This window comes from Electrophorus electricus, chromosome 15 (assembly GCF_013358815.1).
Source record: "Electrophorus electricus isolate fEleEle1 chromosome 15, fEleEle1.pri, whole genome shotgun sequence".
Lineage (NCBI taxonomy): Eukaryota > Metazoa > Chordata > Actinopteri > Gymnotiformes > Gymnotidae > Electrophorus > Electrophorus electricus.
In genome coordinates, this window is record NC_049549.1 from 16,468,269 (window position 1) to 16,492,449 (window position 24,181).

Below are 24,181 nucleotides of genomic sequence, written 5' to 3' on the forward strand. Positions count from 1 at the left end.
TGAACTATATTTCAACACGCTACATTTAAATACAAAAAAATAACAAGACAGAGGAAAAAAGGACAACTGGCATTCATAACCACAAAGTCAAGTTCACCCAACTAGACTAAATCCACCCAGAGCAGGACGTGATGTGTGATGTCAAGGCTTCGTTTGACCATTATAAATGATCAGCCTGGCTCATTACCTGAGTTTCCAGCTGGGTGTCCCTAGTGAGATCCCTGAGTGGGACCGTGGGGAGAAATGCGTGGGGACCCACACCCAACAAGCTGCCCTAGCTGCGGCAGACATCTAAAGACTAATGATCTCCGCGAACAGCACAAAAATACATTTCAGAGCCTTTATTGGGTTTACTGGTGATACAGTGCGTCGCTACTCCATGTACATGCAATACAATCTTTAAAATCTTGCAAACTTACAGTTCCTAGTCAAATCAGTTCTTATGTTCTTCAAAATACAGTAACTGTGATGATTTCAAAAGAAGGAAGGAAGGAAACCCAGCCATGCTAAATGCAGGTTCGGAAGCTCTGGTTTCTTTGTCTGAAGCTACAGACTGAGAAAAAAAAGATTAAAGGGTGCAAAGCAAACAAATAACAAGTTAAAACAGATTAATTATACCAATAAATACATTATATCTTTCAATAAATTACACAGCCTTTAGAATGTTTTCTAAACACAGGCACAAAACCCCCCAAAACCCCCTAAGGATTTAAGCATCCTATATGACTACGATATTGAAGCAATCGTTCGAGCAAATATCAAATACAAAAGACAATCATAATGCATAATTTCAAGTCTAAAGTTACTTAAATAACTGATTGGAGCAGTGTGTAGCCAAACTGCAAGGGCATTCCTTCTCACTTTCACACCAACATTTGGAATAGGACATAATGCATGCCTGTGAAATACAAATGCATGCTGGTTTGGGCAATTACAACCCCAGACTGATAAGCAGAAAAGATTGTGTGTCTGTGTGTGTGTGTGTGTGTGTGTGTGTGTGAGAGAGAGAGAGAGAGGGAGAGAGAGAGAGCCCATATGGCAGATAAAGTGTTTAGCCTATGACTACCACTTTTCTATACAAAACAAAAGAGAGAAAATAAGAAAGAGAGGGATGTATCCTGGACCAGGGCCACTGTCCTGCTGTCCACAGCGCTGGATCCTCACTGCTCCGGCACTGATGTGTCTTCTGTGTCTACTCCGTCTGATCCCCCTGTTGTCCAAGCACACAGACGTTTTATAGCTTTAGTGTCCTCTGCCAATGGCACTGCAGGCCAAGGGTCACAACAACAACACCAACACCAACAACAACAATTATAACAACAAAAATAATCATTTTTAGAAGTATTTCTTTTGAAGCCTGAATATCAGGTTATATTTGGCCCAGAATTCACGGTCTATGGCTACAGCTTTCAGAAATGTAACGGCTGCTCTTTCAGTGCCAGCAACAATAAAACCTTTTTAACAACCCTGGAATCTTCACCTATAAGGTAAACATTATTGCTTTTATTTTGTAACTATTATTTTGTAACAGTATTATTCTTAACTATGTAACTGAGTATGTCCAGTATAATGCATGCTATTACAAGTAGGTCAGGATGAACAAATTCGCAATGCTACATGTAATTAATATCTTTTTGTTTCACTATGATCTCCATTGTCAATGCCGCTTTATTGAATGACATCTAATCGATCATTGACTGGCCTGGAACACGCGTTAACAATCGAAACATTACGTCCGAAACAAGTTATTCAAAATGTAATGCTTTCATACGGCTTGGTTGTGAACCATGGTCGTCCGGATCACCTCCAGATGTGATCATCGTTTCTAGGCCATTTAGCTCTAGCTTCCTCCTCCCCTCCATCTAGCCCAAGCCTCCCCAAACAGCCCATTTTCTCACCCTCAGCTCCGTGGTGCAGACGCACCTAGAGATAAAAATAACAGCTCCATACATAAAAATGCTTAGCGACCAAGAACTGGGTTGATGTTTCTCGACAAAAAAAAAAAAAAAGGCCTAAAATTCCCCGGACCTCTTCAGCGTTGGGGTAGTGTGAGCCGGAGTGGCTGAAGGTGACAAATCTAGGCCTGACGGTTTGAGCAGCTGCAAGGACACACTCAATCTCATTGCCTGCCCCACTTTCCCCAGGAAATGACCAGGTTTCTTCACTTTCTTCTCTGGTTTCGTGAAAGGACACCAGTACGTAAGTTATATGGAATAGATCTCATAACAGGGACACAATGCTTATGCTACACTGATGTCATGTTTTTCCCCTGTGCTGGATTTGCTGCTGCAGCAAAGTGGAATATCTGTTTCCCTGTTGAGGACCGAGTGTTTGGAATTAATTTGCATGGAAGCTGAGCTGATGAAACAGGTCCCTACTTATCTGTAAAACCGTGTGACTCCACGTATAACACACGTATCACAAAAAAAGACTTTGAACAAGAAAACCTAATGTGTTTGAGAACAAATGTGTTTGAGGTGTTTTCAGATTCAGCTCTGGAAGAGCTGGGGAGGTTTCAGCCACCCACGATGGCAATTACATTTGAGAGATTTGTCTCTGCTAAACCTGAGAAGCTTGGTGTCCTGTAGATGGGAGGATCCCCTCTGTCCCTATGTTAACTTTCTCCTCACTTGTAGCCTGCGGAAGGCAGTAAGACTTGTTGCAAGCGCTCTTCATTTTAATGGCCATCGCAAATCGTTTGTGTGTTCATTAATAATTACTGCAACATTTCGAGTTAGAGCAGCGGAAAGTGCCCTCAAGCATGTCTGGCCATAATTTATGCCAAAACATCTTATTAAAGATGCCTGATGGATTTTTATCTTAAACCATTTTTAAAAATATATGGTTTCCTTAATTCTCAGTGGTGATTGGTAATTGGTGAAATTACTCAGAGTTAGTATGCCTCATTCAAGTGTGGATGTCTCAGTTTCTTATTTTAGCCTCTCAGAACACAAGTTCAACGCATGTTCAGAAGTTTAAACTTGAAGAACAAGTTCTTTGAAATGTAATACAGGATCTTCAGGTCAAATCTTGGGCGTAAAATCTTACTGTGGGACTGAATGAAGAAGGGTAGTGGGACGGTACCTCTGAAAGGTCTCATGCTGGCTCTGAGGCTCTGACCTGTATTGCCCTGAGGCCCTGACATGTGTTGCCAAGGCACTGACCTGCGTTGCCAAGGCACTAACCTGTGCTGCCAAGGCAATGACCTTTGTTGCCGAGGCACTGACCTGTGTTGCCCTGGCTGCCGTTGAGGGCCTCACCGCCGCTGCTGCTCACCTCCTCACCAGGCTTGTCGCCCGGCTTCAACTTCTTCCGGGTCATGTGGCCACGGAAGCCCGCCTGGATCTTGGCCGCCGCCTTGTTGGCTTCTGGGTCGTCCAGTGGGATGTCCATGATGTCCTCCTCCTCCTGTGGCTGGTTGGACTCCTCCTGTTCACCAAGACATCTGATATCACCATTTCAGTGATGCACAGACGTCCATCTGTTTTTCTGCCTTCCCTTGCTTTGGAAGTGTTCCTGAGCATCTCCGGGGGAGCTGTCCTCATAAACCAATGAGATGGGTTTGGGCTGTTCTCTAACCAACTTAAGTCTCATTATCCTGAAGTGAATCCTTGTGGATGTGAAACCAGGATGTGAAACTAGGGGATCATTTACAGAAACAGGACTTCAATGGACTTCATTAAAAAAAACAAAAAACTCTTTTGAACCTAAAAAGCAGACCTTCTTATTCTCAGAAGAGGAGGATCCCCAGCCGTCCGAGTGTTGAAGCTGGGGGTTGTGGGAACGGACCCTGTCACACTGGCTATTTACGATGCTCAGATTACGTGAACCTTTCCTCTCCTGCAGCATGCGTAAAGGCTGGCAGGGCTGAAACAGAGTCCATGTGAGGGTGACGAGTGTAGGGTACATGTCACTGTAAATGTCTCCGAGTAGGAGGGTGACCGCCCGCTGAACTAAGAACCTACCCAGAACATTCTGACACGTTCTCATGTCGTGACCAAAGGCAGAGGTGTTGGACATGTTGCAGTCCTTTAATAACCATTCCCACATTGTACTGGCAGTTGTATAATCTTAATCTAAGGCGTGTGTTGGTTTAAGTTGAATCTAGTGACATTGAATCAACGCACCCAAAGATCGAATCAATTTCTATCCCAGGTGCGCAAGTCTGCTTGATGTGTCCTGGTTGCGCATGTCGAGCAGGTCGAGCGTGTTTCGGTAGGTAAAATTTATTTGCACTTTTCAAAGAAAACAGGGCACAAGCACTTTAGATCAGGGTCCACTATGGTAAGATGGCAAACAGTAATCACCAAGGCGTGGCGAGGACGCGCAGCTACCTTTAGCCATGCCACTAACGCGTTCCAAACGCGCGCGCACGCGGACTCCTAAAAATCCCTTTACATTTACGAGTAAATAAGTTGTGCCCGAGCTTTAACTAAGCACCGCATTCAAGCACGTTCAAACAAAACTTAATAAAGTTGCGGTAAAATTCCGCCCAACGTTAGCAGACGTAAAGGGAAGGCGTGTACGTTTAGAACTCTTTCTTAGGTGCCCAGCATCGTATTGCTCTGCACAGGAGGTCAGGAAACGGAGGCAATACTTACGACACGGCAATCCATGGTGCGCTAGGACGGACGGTGATGCACGCCTTCTTGGAACGTGCTAACTGCAAGAAATCATAAACCTCGAGCAAACACGGCTGTCTTCCAGCTATCCCTACTGCTCTTAGTCTGAAGGCGGGAGGGAAGGAAAGGGAGTGACGGAGAGAGAGAGAGAGAGAGAGAGAGAGAGAGAGAGAGAGAGAGAGAGAGAGAGAGAGAGAGAGAGAGAGAGAGGGAGAGCACCAGGAGCGTATCTCTGGAACCTAAGAGATCTTTATCCATCACAAATGACTAAGCCTACTACAATTTACAATATCACCCTGAAATACTAGTCTTGATATATAGGATTTTCAGTAATGCAACAAATACCACACACACACACACACACACACACACACACACACACACACACATATATATAAACTGTAGTGGAGTACACATGGTCAAAGACACAGGACGTTTTTTTCATCAGCTGTGCAAGCAAAGTGCTTCTGAGTAACCAAGAGGAAGAACGATTGTGTGTATGTGTGCGTGTGTATGTGCGCGCGCGCTTTTGTGTGTGTGTGTGTGTGTGTGTGTGTGTACACACAATATATACACAAATATTCTAGGTGAGTAACTGCATAGTACTGTAGTAAAAGGTGTAGAGATTTTTAAAATTGTAGTGATGTCCTTCATCAGCTGTGCAAGCAAAGTATATATATTAATATTATTATATGCAAACGCACTTGCATAATACATATGCGCACATTAACACTTACAGCAAACATGCAAAATGCAAGGTGTAGCAGGTAGAGAATTCACTGAGAGAAACAACAACATATGAGCTGGACCCCCCCCAGGTCCAAATGGAAGGAACCACTGAGAGTGGTAGAGAACAGCAAGGCTGAGGTCCTGCGGGACCTCCAGACCCAGACAGATGGAGAAGTGGTGGTGAACCAACCAAACTGGGTTAAGAGACAAGATGCAGAAAACAGCATATATAATAGTCCCAAGTGAAAGAAACACCCAAAGGAAGGAACATGAAAAGTTGGGAAATTACTGGGGCCTGACAGAGAAACAGAGAAATGGGAGTGGCTCCAACAGATCCCAGGAATGACAACATTAATCTCATTCCAGTAGAATGCAATTCCAGGAACAGCAAATACTGCAAAACACCCAGGCCTCTGGTGGAACTATGGAGTGTGAGGAAAAATATATGACCACCCACAGGTAGAGTGGGACAGGGTTTTTTATATAGTGATCCATATTACATTTATTGCAAAACCTAAGAGTGCACAATGCCCCCAAAAGCTCAGTGTCTAACTCTCAGACTCACCCTCCATGTGTCAAACTCTCTGACGCTACTGCATTGTGTTAATAGGCAGCCAAATCCTTTTGAACCTATTGTGAAGGACTATAAAGCTTGCCCCCAAAACTAGCACTCCAAACAAGCTAAAGATGTGGGGGTAAGAAAATAAATAACTGTAATATGTTTTCCTGTAATGTGTATGTTTACCTTCTCCAATATGCAGAACAATTAAATAAAATGAATCTCATGTAATAAATCAGAATATATAAAAAGACAAGATTACATTACAACCATTTGAGGGATTGATGAATGTCATAAATCTTACTCCTGAAAATAGCAACTACATCCTTCTCTGCTTTTCCTAAAATGTAAAAGTCATTGGACATGATATAGGTCAGGTTAGATGGCCTACATGACAGAGAGAGAGAGAGAGAGCGAGAGAGAGAGAGAGAGAGAGAGAGAGAGAGAGAGAGGAGAAACAAAATTACACAGATCAAATTATCCTCTCCAGAACTGGATGCTCATCTGTCAAGTACTCTTTTACTGTTTACTTTTTTTTATGAGAACTGAGGTATTTATGGTAAAATCAAATTGAACATATCAAGAAAGGAAACGAAAATGGTTGGTACTCTGTTTCCATGGAAACACACTAATAAATCTTTTTCCTCCCAAACTTCTTTTGAGAAATTCATCTGACATTTTGGTCCCACTATCAGACACCCCTTCATTTTTCCATCTGAAATCTTTGGGATGGGGCTATTCACTGCAAATCGTATCCGTATTGAGAACAAAGTAACGTTAATGTAGATTGGAGCTGTGCATCTGAACGATACAGTCTGTTACCCAGAAGCTGAACTATTCCAGAGGTATCTTCAATCACCTTTCTCCAGAGGCCAGAACAGAGCCACTATGTCTCACTGTTCATCAGACACGTCCTTGAAGTTTTTATTTTTACAAATTAACTTGGAACAAAAATGGGAACGGTTAAATCCAGGATAAGAGGCCTCGTACAGCAGAACAATTTCCATTTACCAAAACTGATATTTCAAATTCTGATAGTATGACAGTTTATCTTGAAAAGGCTATGTTACAATAAAAAAATGACTTCTCACCTGTAGGTCAGTCTTCTTTTCTGGATTGTCCCTCTGCTCATTCTCACTTTCGTGTAGAAGCTTTTGGTTGGTGGTCTTTTGCTTTTCAGACTGTTCGTCTGGATCTGTAACTGCCTTGTCTTCTTCAGTGTCTGTGTCATCGGCAGCTTCATGAGACAAAGGCCCAGCTCCAGCCTGAGCAGCCAACTTGCCATCAGACAAATGGTCTCCATTCCTCATCTCAGCCTCATTCATGCCCAAATCTTCTCCATCCTCAGGTCCATCCTCTTCAATCTCAACCTGCTGTGATACTCTTGCGTCTCCTTCTTCCCTGTCTTCAGTGCTTTCCTGTATGCACCCTCCCAGTTCCTCTACAGGGGCACCTAGGCGAGTGTCAAAAATGTCTGTGTCCAGGTCTCTAGGCTCAGCCTCTTCGTTATCGCTTTTCTCATCAACTTGTGCATCTCTCTCAGAGCTAATTTGCTGATGCTCAGGGCTCATAATTCTGTCATGAATAATTTCACCACCACTGATGCAATCCCAGTCACTGTGCTCTTCCCCCTGAAGTTCAGATGCTATATTTACAATGTTCTCACGTTCAGCACTGCCATTATCCCAACCGTCTTCTAGACTGAGCTTTCCCATAGTCGACAACGTCTCACTCATGGTTTCGGTTTCTGGCAAAGCCTCATGCGACTCCTGGTTTTCAGGTCCCAGGACTACTCTCTCTGTGCTTGTCTCATCAAACGTTTCATCAATACCTCCTTCTGCTTCCTGTAAAGTGAACTGCTCATCATGGCTATCTTCTGGTCCACCTTCCTCAAACAAATCATCAGGCATTTCAGAAACAGTGTTCTCAGCATGCGTGTAAGTGTAATCAATTTCATCCTCGTCCTCCGGTTCAGCTGGAGGGGTGACTGGTTTTTCACTGGCGGACATGTCACTTACTTCTCCATCAGCGTCCTGCTTAGGATGTGCTGGGTACTGGGAGCCAGACAGAGTGAATTCATCATGGCTACCCCGAACCTCATGAGGTTCAGGCAGTTCTCCCACTAGGAAAAACTTTGGGCTGTCTAACACGCCAGCACGAGCCACATCAATCAAGTTTCTGTTGTCCTCAGCATGTTCACATGCAGGCTCCTCTTCGTGCCAGGTATAATGCTCTTCTTTAGCACAGCTCTCTACATCTGCAACATCAAGATGTGAAGATAGGTGTGTGGGCTCCAGCTCAGTGGCACAGACATCTTTTTCAGGTGTTTCATTTTCTTCACTGACACCTCCAGTTTGGTCTGTGTTCCCTGCCATTTGCTCTTTGATCTCTTCTATACCTTTCAGCCCCTCAGCACATATGTCAACGTCTGCCATTCCACTGTAGGAAATATCAGCGGAGGGTTCAGGATCAGCCTCACCCGATTCCTCATCTCGTATGCTCTTAAACTCATTGCTTCGCTGTGCTTCCAGCTCCTTGCTGTCTTTAGTAGCATCGAGGTCTTCAGGGGAGGGAGAGGCTGGAGCCGGCTGGTTGATTTGACCCCCATTATGTTTGAAAGATTTGGCCTGATCGGCTTTTGCTCTGAAAATTGACAATTACACACAAGGAGCATTAAATGGCAATTAGGGATGATCTGTAGGCTAAACTGAAGCAGGAGCCAAAACAGTCTTCATAGTGATAATAAATGTCTGATCCTGTACTGCAGATGGACATCTCTGTTTTGCACTATACTTGGTCCTCTGGAACAGCTTCTCTGTCTTGTGACAGATCTATCTTGGCAAGACAAGCTGAGCAGCTGTGCTCTATTTTCCCATAATGAAAAAAAACACCACCACTATATTTAAAATAAAAGCCATGAAACACAGGGAATATCACCCAGAACCAGAGCAACAAACAATCAAGCGTGTGAAGTCCAGAATTTTATCTCCTATGTTTTTATTTCCTATCTTCTTCCCCTCTGCCTTTTTAATCAAGTGAACTGGATAACAGACGGGTGCTGTCTCTCTCATCTGAAACATTCTCAGGAAGAAATCAGACTCACTCGCTCACAGGGCTCCCAGCTGCTTTGGCTGAGCTAGAGTTTCCTTGGTTTGCTGTGTCCTGTTTGAGGTAAAACAAACAACCAGTGATCAAGATAGATTAGTTGTGAGATGAACAAATTTTCTTCTCCAGAAAATGTTTATTTCCGCTACGGACTGACTCAAGTCACCTCGAAAGCGTGATTATTGTGGAACCTGTCTTCTATACAAGTGCCCCACTCAGCTGCATCTAGGCCACTTTCTGTTGAAAAGAAAGTGAAGCAAAATGCATTAAAAGAAAACCATGTACACCAAAAGGACGTGTTTAAACCAAAATCAATCGAATGGTTTAAACAGTCATAAAGAAGAAATGAACTTAGAAGTAAGCTCACTATTGCCATAGACTTTTACAAAATGTCATTTTCTCAAATTTTATAGTTATCTTTGTTTACTAATCCTTTCATCAGGGTCAGTAATACAGTGGTTTACTAAAGGATGGAGCTGCGTGGCTGATTCTGCAGTAATGCAGTAATTGGGTTTGTAATATCGTACTTTAAAGTTACAGGACACCACTTAATGCTGATGGTCAATATCATTTGGGGGGACATTTCTTCACTGTTGTGCTCTGGTCAGCTTTGACTCTGCTCTAGTTAACGGTTGTGATTGTTGGTGGTACAGCTGTAGCCTGTAGCTACTATTTACTGATCATATGTAGACTAAAAATAATGGAGTGACAACTATGGGCATTGGTGTCTCAGTGGTTAAGGTAATAGTCTTGTAATCAGAAGGTTGCTCGTTCAAGTTGGAACACTGCCAAGTTGCCACTGTTGGGCCCCTGACCCTCAATTACTCAAGTTGTACTCAGTTATAACTGTAAGTCGCTTTGGATAAAAGCCTCAGCTAAATGCCATAAATGTCATGTAAACTAATAATGCAACTACCCTCTCTTTCTTTGAGAAGCGCTGCGAAGTGCCTGGCCGCGAAGGCGGGGATGTCGTCGGGTTGGTCCCGCAGCACCTCCCGGGCGAGCGCCTCCACCACGTCCCCAAACCCAGGCGGAACTCGGAGGGTGGTGTTCGAGAAAGCCACAGACATGTCCCGATTGCTTCTAACATTTGCCACATTTTAGGAAAATAGGTTATAATGGATACGGACAGGCAATGTCAGCAAGCTCGCTCACTTGTGTGCAGTGATATAGTTAGGCAGTTAGTAAGATAGCCCAGGGAAGCTCGGTGGTTAGTCTGGTAAAATACCCAATACCGACAGCAGCCTAAATAGTAGGTTAAGGCTTATTTATAAGATGCACCCTTGGATTATTGATGAATTGCCAGCTAACTAGGCTAGGCTAGAGTATCTACCGTAAGCGCAGTAAGGTTCAGCTGCCTGCCCATGTTAGCTACCTTATCTTAACTAGGTTATGTTGCTGTCACGGATGGTTTGCCCAAAAAGCCATAAACAGGCTAGTTTTACAGTCTATTTCTAAACCTGCCTAGTAATATCAGAAACCGCCCCCGAAAGAAGTTTACTTTAACCCTTTGAGGTTTGCCCTCCCCTTACCGTTTCGTCCTGGAAAGAAACTTCAGGTTGTTGTCAAGCGTTGCTATGCAACCGAGTCATAAACTTACAAACTACGGAGAACCGAGGGAGCCAAAAAGAGTGTAATCGTCATATGTAAAGAACGCACGACACAGCTACTGTAAGTAGTCAGGCAATTTAATCACAAACGAACTGTATAACTTTATAACTTCACTCACCCAGGAGAAAAGTAGTAAAAAACTCAACATAGTGAAAAAAGAAAATTATTTTTAAAAATTAATTCCACTAAAATATTACAGATATTATTTCCATTAAAACTTTTCATCATTAATAGTAAAAACCTGACATGCAGTTCTTACGATTTCCCCACTCCTTTTCCATTAAAGTTGCTCATGTATATAAACTAGCCAATCGCCTCCGCTGAGTAGGTGATGACGGCGTACTCTGAGGCAGTGCTCAACTTTCTGGAGACCTCCTTAGGGTGGACATGGAGCCTGTCCGCGGAGCGACAAGCATGCAGCTGGATTCCTGACGCTGCATCGTCCCTCCATCTCTGCACACAGGAGCGGCACAGTTCTTTTTGACTTCTGAAGCTAACCCACACCCGTGGAGCATCAGACGTGGTCTGATCTTTACTTACAAGTCTGGGATCCCGTGGGGTTTGGTTTTGGACTCCCGTAAATTCTGGAATGCTGGACCCTCTCACCGAGATTACAATGTCGGCATAAGGGACTTCGTGATCACTCTGGCACTCTGATACAAAGCAGCAAAATGCATTTTGGTCATCGGTGTTTTTGCAATAGATGTTGTTACAAAATAGCTTTGGAGTGACGTGAGCTTCAACTTAATAAGTGTTTATTTGTAGCGTTTATTTCATGGGAAATACATTTCTTAAATCAATAGCAACACTTTTACTGAACAATAAAAAAACAACAACAATAGAACCAACCCTGTGCGAGAGGTTTGAGGGCTGCGCATTCATTTTTGGGTCTTGTGCTTGAAAAATTATAAGATTGTTTTTATTAACAGTTGCTATAACATTCCAAGCATACCAAGATATACGTATATTTACACACACACACACACACACACACACACACACACACACACACACACACGTGTTAACATGTAAAAAGGCCTTACTTTTCATAGATCACTGCAGGCTCCGATTCTTCCAACCTGCGGCTCTTTTTGTAGCATAGGAATATCAGTTTAAGCATTAGCACAACCGCTGCGGACAGTACGATAGCTGCTACGATTCTGACCCACCCAGAATCATCTGTTAGAAAAGATCGGGTCGTCAGAGTCCGTATAATATGGCTATGTCTTCATTTTCATTCACGTATAATATGAGCTCACCATCTTTAATGACCTCTAACGTGACAGTGATCCCCTGGCCCGCACAGAGCGGATTCGCATGGCAGTTGTAGCTTCCTCCGTCCGCCTTGGTGATCTTAGCCCACCGCAGCAACGGTCCAGGGTTTGGGTTTGGAAGAACGCTGTGGTCCCGCATCCACTGGCCCGCGCAACGCTTGTCGTTGGAAAGACATTTGAGTTGTAGCTGTGTTCCCACTGGTACTCTGAGGGAGCCTGATTCAGATCTGTCAACCGAGTAATTGTCCTCGTTCCTGTAAACCTCCACTTTCATAGTCAAAGCTGAAACGAACGGAAGCGTTTTAACGTACCATGGAGCAGTGCAGCTTATTGAGTTTTCAACAAGCGCTTGTTGACTTTTCAGGTCAGATTGTGGACCCTTCATTTGAATGAAACTAAATTAAATATCACTTGCTTCTTTATTTTAAGACCTGTTTAATATTGAGAAAGTTGACTGAACTGTGTACCTGGTCAAACCTGGTGAATGTGCCCTGCTGAATGGCAGTTTTAACAGTATCACAGTATTGGAGACTCTGCTTATTTCACTCACCTACCGGTGCTTCATGAAGGCTGACTGTTGCCGTGGTCTTATCTACCAAAAAAAGGACCATGAATGGGTTCCGAAGGACCTCATCTGTCAGATTTGTTCACCAATATAAGCAGTCCTTTAATAAATACGCTTTGTGATTCCTACCTTCAATTTGCAGTGATACCAGCCTCTCCGTCTTACGAGGGAGGTCTTGGTGATCACTCATGATGGAGACACATGAGTAGTTGTAGACGGTCTGCTCCATGGTGAGATTTGGAGTAAACAAGCTCACCGTGCACATGCCTTTGCTCATTGTACCGTGCTGCGTCTCCCAGTTGCAGGTAGTGCAAGCTGGCGTGTCTTCCCACGTCCACAAACCGTGGATGAAACCAGAGGAGCAGTTGAATGTGCAGTCCACAGTTAGAGGTTCCCTTAGCCTTGCTGGAATCACCGCAGATGTTTCCACAGCCTTCCTGCTCCCAGCATCTGAGAAGAGCCAAAACATGAGTTGGCACTACATAAAGAAGCTGTGTTTGAATACCTCAGTAACGGCGCTCTCTGTGAGGGCAGCCAGGATCAGAGAGAATGACCTTCAGTTCCAAACAGAAGCAGCAGAGTCATATAAGTAAAAGACAACATGCTCTGGTGCTCACACGACGGGTTTTTTTGTTTCTGCCTGTGGAGAAGTTCACGACCACTCGTAAAAGTGGTGTGGGAATGTAAGAAAGCCTCATTGAGAGTGAAAATAAAGAAAGCTCCTCCTTAGGGGGTTCAACAGTGTCTCTGAAGCATGTACGTCCAGGAAACAAAAAAAAAATGTGCCAGTGCATTAAAGTGCAACACATATGAAATGAGTAATAAGATGACAGATATTGTGATATTGCTTATTTAACATTAAATATACAAATGTATATAGACATGTATGTATATGCCTCTATATTACTATGCACAACATATTGCATGGTAGAACTGTTTGTCCATTTGTACAGAATCTCCATTTTACGCACTTGGCAGACACTCTTATCCAGTCTTGCCCAAGCACTCCTATTGAGAGTATTCCGTTATCCTTTTGCTCTTAAGATCCGCAGTAATGAATCAAAGTGTCTTCTTCTGCTTTTTGATTAATTAATTGGCTGACTGTTGTAGTACATGAGATCATTGCAGTGGAAACTTGGGCTGGTGCAGATTGCACAAGAGCACATGAGCCAAGCTGCACAGTAACCTGCAGAGGCATCTGCTTGTGGTTGAGAAACAGGCAGGAAACCTCCCACCTCAACGGTACCACAAAGGAGAAAAAAGAGCTTCTCACTGTCATTTCACTTACCACCGCTTCTATTCCCCTCTGTGTTTTCTGGGCGTAGTAGATTCAGATGGAGTTTTTAGTGTTCTTTTCTCTTATGATATCCTTGTGCTATGATTTTCTTATAATCAGAAGTATTTTACACATGCAAGGACTTTGTCTTGCACTGGGGAATGCGTAGTGGCCTGACCGTGACCGGTGCGTTTGTGCGGATCCACAGGGATGTAAAAACAGTACGCGCAAAGAGAGTGTACGCTGTATCATGCAGCTCTAGATGTGGCATAGCCCAGCACTCAGCCCAGCAGGCATCCGATAGCCTGCTGCTGGCATCACGTTACACGCTTCGCATTTCACTTTCAATTATTGAAACCTGCATGTTGTCCAATAAAGCGCATGTGCATCCAGGTTCATATGGTAGGGCATGCTCGGACGGTGGAGAGTGGTGAACGGGATGAGTGAATGTGGTCCGCCATGTACCGATGGTTTAGTCTCCTTTTTTCCTGCTGTCAGGCATGGGGTGAACACCTGAAGACACCCAGTGCCTTCTCCTCAGGTAGGCACCAGGAGCGGGGCGTGGGGTCGTTCGTGAGAAGCGCTGTGTAATATCTGGCATGCAGGCTCTCAGTAGCTATAGTGTGTTGTTTTGTCTGGTGCAGGAGTAGTCACCAGCGCCGATGGTTTTGAGTGTATGAGCCATTGCAACCTGAGTCGAGTCACAGTGTGTCCTGCGGGGTCCTACCTTTCGTCAGGGCTTTGTCTTGAATGCCCTGCAGGACAGTAGTAAGTGTAACGCTGTCATTTTCTGCGTGTGAAGTGAAGGCATCATGTCACTACCCAGAGTTCGGTTGAGACATTTTTGCTTGTCTTCTGTCAGCTGCTTTGGCAATGTATCTGCGCCCAGAAAATGCCCATCCGGAACATATAATCTCCACCCTGTGAGAAGCAGCGTTCGGGACTGTCTGGTACCACTGTAAAATTGCATTGCATAAAACACTAACACATTACTAATAAAAATATAATATTGTCTGGATCTGGACCTATCCCACCATAAACGCAAGCAATTAAATATAGGCGTTACGTGTCTGAAACACTGCTGGTGTGTTCCAGCCCTGCCCTCCAGGGTTGATCAGTACAGATGATGGTGTGGATTGCCGGCTCTGCCCTGCTGGTTTCTCTTGTGAGGCAGTGGCACTAACAGCATGTAGGAATGGACAGTACTCGCCTGAGGGGCACACCCAGTGCCTGCCCTGCCCGTTCGGTTTTGTGTGCGTGGACGGATTTCAAAAGAAGGTAGGCCCACAGCAGTCCACGATGACCCTGAAGTGCTCAGCCTTTACGGGACTGTCAGCACCCTGCGTTGCTTTTCTAGGCAGTAATGGCTTCTCGTTTCTCTTTCCCCCATCATCTCGCGCGGGCGCTCTTTCAGTGCCGCCCTGGAGAGGAGCCCAGCCTAAACCGAAGCGAGTGCATCCAATGCCCCCAAGGCTACTTCTCCACCCTGTGCAGCGCCCAGTGCGAGCTGTGCCCAGCAGGTAAAATGGAAAGATCTTTTGCTTTATCATTAATTTAGGTCCATCTGATCACCTCCTTTCACCTGGATTCAGTCAGTAGAGAACACTGTGTACCTGATCACTTTGGTCTATCTGATCACCTCCTTTCACCTGGTTTCACCCAATCTAGAATCTTCTTTCACCATTGAGCTTCAGCTCGCTCTCTTTTGTTAAGACAGACACTGGTAACAGACACTGTTGATGAGGATGTAATTTCCAAATCCTGTACTGGTGAGTGACTGGGGTGCTGGCTCATGTTCAGTGCTGTGTGAGTGATTGAGATGTTTGGCCTATTTCTGTCTCTGCAGGCACTTATTGCCCCTACAGGGGCATGTCCCAGCCAGTGGCATGTGGCGTGGGGCAGTACACTGATAAAGAAGGACAAAGCTCATGTAAGAGCTGCGAGGGCAGTGTGGCATGTGGAGGGGCAATAGGGGCAGGTCGGGCAGGTGGTCAGCCCAGGGTCAGAGCCGAGGTGCAGCTGCGCTCCGGGACCAAGACACCCGTCTCCTGTCCCCCTGGCACACATCGAGATGGAGTAGGTCCTGGCTGCCATCCATGTCCTCTTGGTGGGTTTCTGTCGTCGCGTTTGTAGAGTGTGTGGTATGTGTCATGTCGAGCGCCTTGGCCTGTAACTGAGCGTGTGCTGTTAGGACATTACTGTGTGGGAGGTGTTGCCATGCAGTGCCCCGCTGGAAGATACGGGCCTAAAGAGGGACTCCAGCGAGAGAGAGACTGCGTCATGTGTCCCGCAGGTGAGCAGCGTGGAGGACAGCCATCCACAACACGACAGGACCACCATGCAGTCATTTCCGTCCAACACTCTTCTTTGATCATCTGCTCATAATATCTTAAAGTATAGATGTGAAGTGAGATGCTGTTAAAAGTGACGTTGGGTAAACGAGCGCGATTCTTTCCAGGGTTTTACTGCCTGGAGGGCACTTCCCGGAGGCCTGGGTCTCAGTTTCTATGCCCACAAGGCTATTATTGTGAGGAGGGCACTGCTGTGCCACACGGGTCACCATGCCCGGCTGGTACAGCAGGAGGACAGCTGGGTCAAACAAGCAGAGCCGCCTGCAACAGGTGTGCAGAGGGTCGCTACTGTCCTGCAGGTGACCTCGCGCTCGCACACGCACTAGAATGCCACATGTACGCAAAGAAATGCAAATGCGCCACACACGCACTCACACTCGAGTGAACTCAAATGTACACACGCACACTCTAGTACACTCACACATGCCAATGCACCACACACACACTCACATGAACTCAGATGTGTGTGTGTGTGTGTGTGTGTGTCTACACACACACACACACACACACACACTGGAACCCTGCGCACGTACACATAGACGCTCAAGTGTACTCACACGTACACATACACACACTAGTACACTCACACACATATACATACACACTCTAGTACACTCGCACACACACATATACACACTCTAGCGAACTCACATACACACATACACACTCGAGTGAACTCAGACATGCACACTACATATGTACATATACACACTCGGGTTTTGTTTTACCATGTTTAATATGTATAAGTTTGCTCAGCATCCATGTTGAAGTATTTATTATGAAAACTATATTTATTATAGAAACAGAGTGTGTGTGTTTGCAGCTGTGTGCGTGTGTAGCTTTTGTCTGTTAAATACATTGAAGGATACCTTTCTATATGTGCCATGCATATTAAACTAGAATGGCATGAACTATATTTGTAGGAGTGCTTGTTTCCTGCCCTCAACTGTTTCCTCACCTGTTTTGTGCAGAGGAGAGAGAGAGAGAGAGAGAGAGAGAGAGAGAGAGAGAGAGAGAGAGAGAGAGAGAACGTGTGTGTGTGTGATACGGATCAGAGGTGCTGTATCGAATGGAAAACTTCCCCTTTGTGTTTCTGTGTTGCTGCTTCTGTTTCAACTGTCACTTTTCTTTCGTTATTTAATCTTTCTCCTGCGTTTCTTTTGGACTTGGCTGGCCTGGAGTCAGATGGTTTTCTCTGAGTTAGTTTTGTGTGCTTTAAAAGTATGTCCCATTTCCCTAGGTGTCCACCTTATTTGACCTGTCTGTCCTTGTTGGCTGTGTAAGGCTCTGCAGGCCCTGGCTTGCTCTGTGCCCGAGGGAGATACTGCCCAGCAGGCACTGTTGTAGAGGTTCGGTGCCCACGAGGCACCTTCACGCCTCATCAAGGAGCTCTAAGTAGGAGCTTTTTTAATTCTTTGTATTTTCTGATGATGTGCTATTCCATCAATCCTTCTTTCCACCCACATTAATTGTGATTTATTTTATAAACTCCTCAGGTGTGAAGGACTGTCTGAAGTGCCCGGGAGGTTTCTACTGCCCAGAGGGCACAAGTGACCCCTTGCCCTGCCAGCCAGGCACATTTAACCCATTAGAGGGGCAGGATGCACTGGCAGACTGCAGGCCATGCTACCCGGGCAAGGCCTGTACACAGGTGGCATTGAAGTCACCTGACGTTGACTGCATGCCGGGGTAAACCCCGCATTACCACACATCCAGAACTTGGCTCACAGAGACGTTTAGACTATGACGAGCAGACATTTTCTTGTTGCTCAATGACACTTCTCACATTTCAGATTTGTATGCCCGCCTGGCACTGCGCGACCAAATGACCCTGCCAACGCGTGCCCACCCGGAACCCTGAGCAATCAGACAGACCTGACGGACCGCTCCCAGTGCCATAGGTGCCCGGCCCGCTATGCCTGCCTGCGAGGTGCCAGTCTGCTCTCTGTGCCGGTGTATTCGCTGCAGGGCATGAGGCGCCACAGCCTCTAAACAAGGTTCCTCTGCTCCTCACAGGCACTGGTGGCATACAGAGGCCCCCACTCTCATGCTTCCCCGGGCATTTCTGCCCAGCTGGAACGATGTTTCCCACCCAGCATAAGTGCCCGGCAGGCACCTGGAGTGAGCGCAGTGGGCTGGAGTCGGAGAATGAGTGTCGGCCCTGCCCGCGAGGATGGTACTGCCTGCCAGGTGTCGGCACTCCATCTGGAAGGTGCACCTCGGGGCACTACTGCCCTGAAGGTAGTTTCTGGAATACTGCACTAAATCATGCAACGAGAACTCTACATAAATATCCCAGCCATACTGAAACAGTGTCATGCACTTCTCTGCTTTCTGTGTTCCAGGCACTCTGTACGGAACACAGTTCCCCTGCCCTCGGGGCACCTACAGCACAAAGATGGGCAATGGAGGAAAGGAAAACTGCATAGTATGCCCTGAAGGATATTACTGTAAGGAAGGCACCTCCAAGCCTACAGCCTGCCCACCGTAAGTGTACGCCTCCCTGTCCCTATGGGTTACGACTGAGAGGTCCCAGACTTCACTGTCCCTCTGCGTCCAGGGCAACGTTTCGCCAGATGAAAGGAGGCCAGCGACTGGAGGATTGCTTTGTATGTCCAGCTGGCTATTCCTGCCCCCACGCAGCCACGGTCAACCCCAGAGTGTGTGGGACTGGCAGTTACTCTGTAAGCACGCCATCTGCTGGAGATGAGAAATATGACATGCATTATCTAAACCTGGGCAGATATGGTGCATGTAGCCTGCATACATACATTTGACATGCTACATACTGCACACGGTTACATACCTACAGTTGCATATTGCTGTACAATTCTACAGAACATGGTCACCATTCTCAGTGTATTACATTCCCTCCAACTCTCCTCAGGACGAGGGCTCAGAGGAATGTCTGCCGTGCCTCCCAGGTCACTACTGCAGTGATGAAACCACCAGTGAGGAGGCCATGCGCAGGGTGATGGTCTGCCCACCAGGCTTCCTCTGCTCTAAAGGCTTGGACCGGGAGCCCCAGCGCTCGGCCATTCTCTGCCCTATAGGTTTCTACTGCCCTGGGGGTGGTATTGTAAGCGATGTCCCAAGTGAAGTCTTATTTCACCCATTCAACCATCAAAAATAAGTCACTGCAGTCTATCTTTGTCTGTTGTAGAACCCCAATCCCATAGCATGCCCCAATGGCACATACAGTGACCAGCCCGGGCTACGCCAACCCTCAGACTGCACCATGTGTCCAGTGGGGAGGTACTGCTTCTCACCGCAGCCTCAGGAACAGCCCATAACCCAACCAGTACGTGAAGCTGGGCTCTTCCTCTGAACTCTTCATCCACACTCACACAGCTCTCTTCTTGAGGACTAGTGTTAGGAACTGCTAACGTTGAACTGCTAATGGATCATGGTAACGTTAAATCATCTTGCTCTCAGACTGGGGGCTGTCCTGATGGCTATTACTGTCCTCTGGGCACTGGTCATCCTCTCTCGTTCCCATGTGAGTCAGGATTCTTCAGAAACGAGTCCCACGGGCACAGCGGAGGCGCTTGTGAGAAATGTCCAGCCGGACATTACTGCGCCGGTGTGGCAACACGCACGCCTTCGGTCTGCCCAGAGGTAAAAGGAATTAAAGGTACTGTTTACAGAGCAAATGTGACTAATGTGTTGGGACGAAGACATGTCTGGCTGTCTTGCTGTGCTTTTTGTCAGGGCTTTTTCTGTGTGGAGGGGAGCTCTTCCCCAGTGCCGTGTGAGGAGGGCACCTATAGCTCTCGGCCAGCTTTGCATGAGGCCTCAGAATGTACCCCTTGTGGCGGGGGCAAGTACTGCACTGGAGTGGGCAGAAAAGAATCTTCAGGGGTTTGTCAGAGAGGATTCTACTGCAGACAAGGATCTACTAGTGCTGTAATAAAAACAGAATTTATTTATTTTTTAAGAAATAATGTAATGATAAGCATTTGTGTGACAGGCCTTTTCAGTAGATATAGAACTTGCATTTTATCCCAACACAGACACCTCTTGATGGGCACACCGGAGGCCTGTGCCCTCCAGGCAGTTTTTGCCCACCAGGCTCTGCACACCCACAGCCCTGCCCATCAGGAACCTTCAGCAACAGCACAGGCCTGACACACGAGAAACAGTGCATCCGATGTCCTGCAGGGTACAACGCAATGAGCTCAATACTTCCATTCACTGCGTTGTCACTGTGACTTGTATCACTAATTACAGCTCACTTTATTCATGACGTATACTGGCACGTTGACCTATGACCCCTGAAGTGCACTGGCCACTTTGTTTTGTCAGTTATTACTGTTTAGGGTCAAACTTGACCTCTCCGACTGGACTGTGCTCTGCGGGCTACTATTGCACTGGCGCTTCTACAACTTCTATTCAGTATCAAACTGATAAAGGTCACTACTCTCCAGAGGGAGCAGCAACAGCCATGCCCTGCCCTTTGGGCACTTTCCAACCAGTGAGTCAAATTCTTGCATAATTAAAATTTAAAAATTAGGTCCTTTTTGTTATCTTATATTACGACGTTTACGTTTCTTTGTCTTTGTTTCATTTGACCTTGTATTAGGGAAAAGGCCAAAGTTCATGCCTTGAGTGCCAGCCGGGTCGACTGTGCAACCTGACAGGCCTGTCCCAGCAGCCTCTATGCCCAGTAGGACATTACTGCCCAGTTGGGTCTTCAAATGCGCATCCCTGTCCCCCTGTCAGTATTCAATCAGTGTTTTTGTTAAAAAAAGATGTACCTCACTTAAGATCACTCCATGTTTGGCCTGCACTGGTGTACATTCATTTTCCCCCTACAAAAGGGAACCTACGGGGCAAATCCAGGAGCAGAGAAGGTGCAGCACTGTGGCCCCTGTGACGCCGGGCAGTACTGCCACATTCCTGGCCTCTCTGCCCCTCAGGGACCCTGTGAGCCCGGATTCTACTGTAGCGGCGGAGCCAACACCGCCACTCCGGTACCAACGTGCCACACAGTGTGAACTGCCAAATGCACTCCATAACGAACTCCACTGCTTCATTAGCTCAACCCCAGTGTGCATTTCTCCAGGTGAACTTCAGGTTCGGAGACGTTTGTCCTGCGGGTTATTACTGCCCCAAAGGCACCAAGCACTCGCGTCAGTACCCCTGCCCCCCTGGCACCTGGGGCAATGTGGTGGGTGCTCAGAACATGTCGTACTGCTGGCTCTGCCCGGCAGGATTCTACTGCAACAGCACTGGTCTCTCTCAGCCCACAGGAATATGCAGTGCAGGTGCTGTAGGCTAAAGCACATCTTTTTGCAACTGACTAAGCAAATAACTACATAATTAGTGCTCTGCTCTGATCTGGGCAGGGTTTTACTGTACTGGTGGTTCTAAGACCTCCATGCCTGAAGATGGAGTTACAGGAAACAGGTGCCCAGCAGGATATTACTGCCCCCAAGGATGCACTTCACCCCAACACTGCCCTGATGGCACTTACTCCAACACTACAGGTACACATCACTCTCATTTAAGTTTAACGCTCATCGCTAACTTCCTCTGTGTCAAGATCATTAAAATAGGCGACTAATAGTAGTTGTTGTGCCATTTACGGTGGAAATAACGCCACATTCTTGTACTTTGTTCCATTCATGACGTCTTCAAAGATTCTTGCTTATCTCATCTGCTGCACTTCCTCAAAAGGCTCTAGAGGCACTCCAAATACAGGCAGATAATAGACACAAAGTTGTTAAGTTCACATGCATGTCTGGTGTTCTCTCCGTGCTATTATACTGTTATTCTGTGAATGTTTCCATTTCATTGTTTTGTGCCTTCAGTAATAATAAAAAAAAAAGTAATGAATGATTGTTTTTGTTGTTTAATAGTAATCTACTTATCCTGTTATCTTTGTTGTTGTTGTTGTTGTTGAAAGTGACACGCTATATGCGCAGGTGCTACAAAGTGCAGCAACTGCCCTCCTGGATGGCTCTGCCCGGAAGGAGAGGAGGTCCAGCTGTGTCCAGAGGGACATTACTGCCTGGGGGGCACAGTGGAGGATGTCCTTCCCTGCCCTCCAGGCACATACAACTCCAAAGCAGGGCAGAGCCAAGTAGAGCAATGTTCACTGTGCTCAGCTGGTGAGAACAGTGCTCCTGCTTTACTCGCGTACATGGCAGTGTTAATAACGTTCGCCGGGCATTGTATTTATCACACCCGCCTATCGTTTTAAGGAAAGTACTGTGAGGACTGGGGACTGGTGGAACCATCTGGTCCCTGCCAGTCGGGGTATTTTTGTCTAGCAGGTATGCCAAGCCAGTTTCATCTGTCAGTTTGTCAAATTTTTTTTCTTTTGCACAACATCCATGTGGTTGGAGTCGCTGCCTTGACTGTGCTATGGGAAGGAAGTGATGTGCTTCTTAACACTTCAGGCATGATCTTTACCCTTGCAGGCATAAATTTCAGGAACCCTGATGGGAACTTCAGCACTGGGGTGGGGGGGGCATGCCCTGTAGGCCATTACTGCCCTGAGGGCAGTAGTCTACCCCTGCCCTGCCCCCTTGGGACCTTCTCAAGCAGGTAACACTCATCTGACAAACCCTCAGTACAGTCAGTGAAAGTGTGTGTGGCGGGGGGGTAACTAACTGCCTGTCTGGTCCTAGCCTGTACACGAGACAGAGCTCAGATTGCAGTTTGTGCCCCGCGGGGCAGTTCTGTGGCTCCGTAGGCCTGAGCAGGCCTTCTGGACCCTGTCAGGAGGGATTCTACTGCCCCAGTGGAGCTACCTCCCCCACCGGTATGAGCCCTCTCAATCAGTGTGGCAGTTATATTAGGTGTTTCCTGGTATATTGTTGAATATGTGGTGGGATCTTGCCATCATTATCATGATAATGATAATAATTGTATTCCATTGTTCTTATCTTTTTAATTAATTTCATTACTACAATATTTTCATTACATTTTTAAATAATCCTTTCTATTAAAAATGGTCTTTTATACCTTTTCTTATTTGTAAAGCACCTTGACTTGCTTTGTGTGTGAAATGCATTATGTAAATAAACTTGCATGCCTAATGCTACTGCAGTTCATGGCACGTGTAATGTGTAAGAACATGATTTGTGAAGGTAACATCAGTACGTATGTGCAGGTTCTGGCACAGATGGTGGACTCTGTCCTCGAGCTCACTTCTGCCCAGTAAGCAGTGCTATGCCCCTGCCCTGCCCAGCAGGCAGCTACACCAACCTTACAGGCCAGTTTAGGTGTAGCCCTTGCCACGCGGGATACTACTGCCCAGAGAACACCAGCAGCTACACCCAGTTCCCGTGTCCGCCTGGCTTCTACTGCCCCAACGGTATAACACAGACCCCAGAGGCATGTTATGTTTAGTGGCATCTGGCTGTGCACCTAGGTGAAGTACATTAAAAGAAAGTGTATATTTCAGCTGTGCTGAGTGACATCATGCATTGAAAACTTTCTATAGGCACGAAGCATGCCACCCAGTTCCCATGCCCAAGAGGCTACTATAACCCTGAGCCTATGACCCAGAGCCTGGACAGCTGTCTGCCCTGCCCCCCAGGCCACTACTGTGAAAGGGAAAGGCTGACATCTGTGTCAGGGAAATGTAAAGCTGGTTAGTTGCTGAATTTAAATCTTATAAGGGTCAAGAATCGGTTCTTTCAGATTATATCAGCTAAGACACTTTATGCTGAGATCTCTTCGACTTTATTTCTCTCTTCCAGGCTGGTTCTGTGTGTCTGCTGCCTGGAGCCCTCAGCCCTTTGATCTGGACAACTACACCAACGCCAACTGCCTGTGTCCAGCCACCTCCACCGGGGGAAGATGTCAGGCAGGCTACTACTGCCCGACAGGCAGTTCCGAGCCTGTGTCTTGCCCGCCTGGAGCTTTCTGCAATGCCACCGGTACATTACACTTATCCATTCTAATTGCAAAGTGTGGACACATTACTGAAAGTGAACGTATTTATAGAACGTGTGAGTCAGCATGTTTGAAGCAGCTCAGCCAGCTGAGACAGTTTCAGCAGAGTTTGGTTCTCTTGCTGAGAAGCTCCAGCGTAGTTTGATTCACTGAGACCTGATTTTGAATCCCAGCACCGCCA

At 46.3% G+C, this 24,181-nt stretch overlaps 3 protein-coding genes across 4 annotated transcripts in view; 1 reads left to right on the plus strand and 2 right to left on the minus strand.

Moving 5' to 3' along the window:
• Positions 1-326: 326 nt before the first annotated feature.
• On the minus strand, positions 327-10,675 carry spa17 (sperm autoantigenic protein 17). 2 transcript variants are annotated; one of them, XM_035534374.1, is made up of 7 exons: positions 10,548-10,675; positions 9,932-10,098; positions 9,182-9,252; positions 9,014-9,072; positions 7,002-8,553; positions 3,277-3,429; positions 327-1,210 (listed from the first exon to the last, which is right to left on the minus strand). In XM_035534374.1, exons 2-7 carry the CDS (start codon positions 10,083-10,085, stop codon positions 1,193-1,195), a joined length of 2,007 nt encoding a protein of 668 aa, XP_035390267.1. In that variant the 5' UTR covers positions 10,086-10,098; positions 10,548-10,675; the 3' UTR covers positions 327-1,192. The 2 variants fall into 2 exon arrangements, with proteins under 2 accessions (XP_035390267.1, XP_026869467.2); XM_027013666.2 differs by having other exon boundaries at positions 3,228-3,429; positions 10,548-10,669.
• A 31-nt stretch (positions 10,676-10,706) lies between these two features.
• On the minus strand, positions 10,707-14,517 carry LOC113579606. The gene is made up of 8 exons (XM_035534376.1): positions 14,469-14,517; positions 12,595-12,915; positions 12,451-12,492; positions 11,886-12,182; positions 11,670-11,805; positions 11,476-11,522; positions 11,167-11,279; positions 10,707-11,079 (listed from the first exon to the last, which is right to left on the minus strand). Exons 2-8 carry the CDS (start codon positions 12,740-12,742, stop codon positions 10,930-10,932), a joined length of 933 nt encoding a protein of 310 aa, XP_035390269.1. The 5' UTR covers positions 12,743-12,915; positions 14,469-14,517; the 3' UTR covers positions 10,707-10,929.
• A 347-nt stretch (positions 14,518-14,864) lies between these two features.
• Positions 14,865-24,181, plus strand: part of LOC113579608 — a 38,166-nt gene continuing 28,849 nt past the window's right edge. Inside the window, exons 1-28 of the mRNA XM_035533965.1 lie at positions 14,865-14,906; positions 15,156-15,261; positions 15,588-15,848; positions 15,933-16,034; positions 16,200-16,391; positions 17,377-17,487; positions 17,589-17,781; positions 17,886-18,022; positions 18,109-18,333; positions 18,438-18,579; positions 18,653-18,776; positions 18,980-19,171; positions 19,256-19,393; positions 19,528-19,710; positions 19,804-19,998; positions 20,106-20,254; positions 20,398-20,566; positions 20,675-20,809; positions 20,913-21,065; positions 21,158-21,359; positions 21,441-21,581; positions 22,020-22,205; positions 22,299-22,370; positions 22,518-22,644; positions 22,728-22,861; positions 23,213-23,416; positions 23,546-23,695; positions 23,805-23,984. Of these exons, the coding sequence (XP_035389858.1) occupies positions 14,865-14,906; positions 15,156-15,261; positions 15,588-15,848; positions 15,933-16,034; positions 16,200-16,391; positions 17,377-17,487; positions 17,589-17,781; positions 17,886-18,022; positions 18,109-18,333; positions 18,438-18,579; positions 18,653-18,776; positions 18,980-19,171; positions 19,256-19,393; positions 19,528-19,710; positions 19,804-19,998; positions 20,106-20,254; positions 20,398-20,566; positions 20,675-20,809; positions 20,913-21,065; positions 21,158-21,359; positions 21,441-21,581; positions 22,020-22,205; positions 22,299-22,370; positions 22,518-22,644; positions 22,728-22,861; positions 23,213-23,416; positions 23,546-23,695; positions 23,805-23,984 (4,345 nt within the window). The remainder of the gene's footprint in view (positions 14,907-15,155; positions 15,262-15,587; positions 15,849-15,932; positions 16,035-16,199; positions 16,392-17,376; positions 17,488-17,588; positions 17,782-17,885; positions 18,023-18,108; positions 18,334-18,437; positions 18,580-18,652; positions 18,777-18,979; positions 19,172-19,255; positions 19,394-19,527; positions 19,711-19,803; positions 19,999-20,105; positions 20,255-20,397; positions 20,567-20,674; positions 20,810-20,912; positions 21,066-21,157; positions 21,360-21,440; positions 21,582-22,019; positions 22,206-22,298; positions 22,371-22,517; positions 22,645-22,727; positions 22,862-23,212; positions 23,417-23,545; positions 23,696-23,804; positions 23,985-24,181) is intronic.

Bases quoted from the DNA above. Each gene is read 5' to 3' on its own strand.
- LOC113579606 (XM_035534376.1), bottom strand. From the start codon at position 12,742: ATGAGCAAAGGCATGTGCACGGTGAGCTTGTTTACTCCAAATCTCACC. The intron at 11,806-11,885 runs GTGAGCTCATAT...CTTTTCTAACAG, and splicing joins GTTAGAGGTCATTAAAGATG to ATGATTCTGGGTGGGTCAGA. The intron at 11,080-11,166 runs GTAAGTAAAGAT...TCCTGTGTGCAG, and splicing joins CCCCACGGGATCCCAGACTT to AGATGGAGGGACGATGCAGC.
- spa17 (XM_027013666.2), bottom strand. From the start codon at position 10,085: ATGTCTGTGGCTTTCTCGAACACCACCCTCCGAGTTCCGCCTGGGTTT. The intron at 9,253-9,931 runs GTAGTTGCATTA...TCTTTTCAACAG, and splicing joins GCTTCTCAAAGAAAGAGAGG to AAAGTGGCCTAGATGCAGCT. The intron at 3,430-7,001 runs GTGAGAAGTCAT...CTTGGTGAACAG, and splicing joins AAAAGAAGACTGACCTACAG to GAGGAGTCCAACCAGCCACA.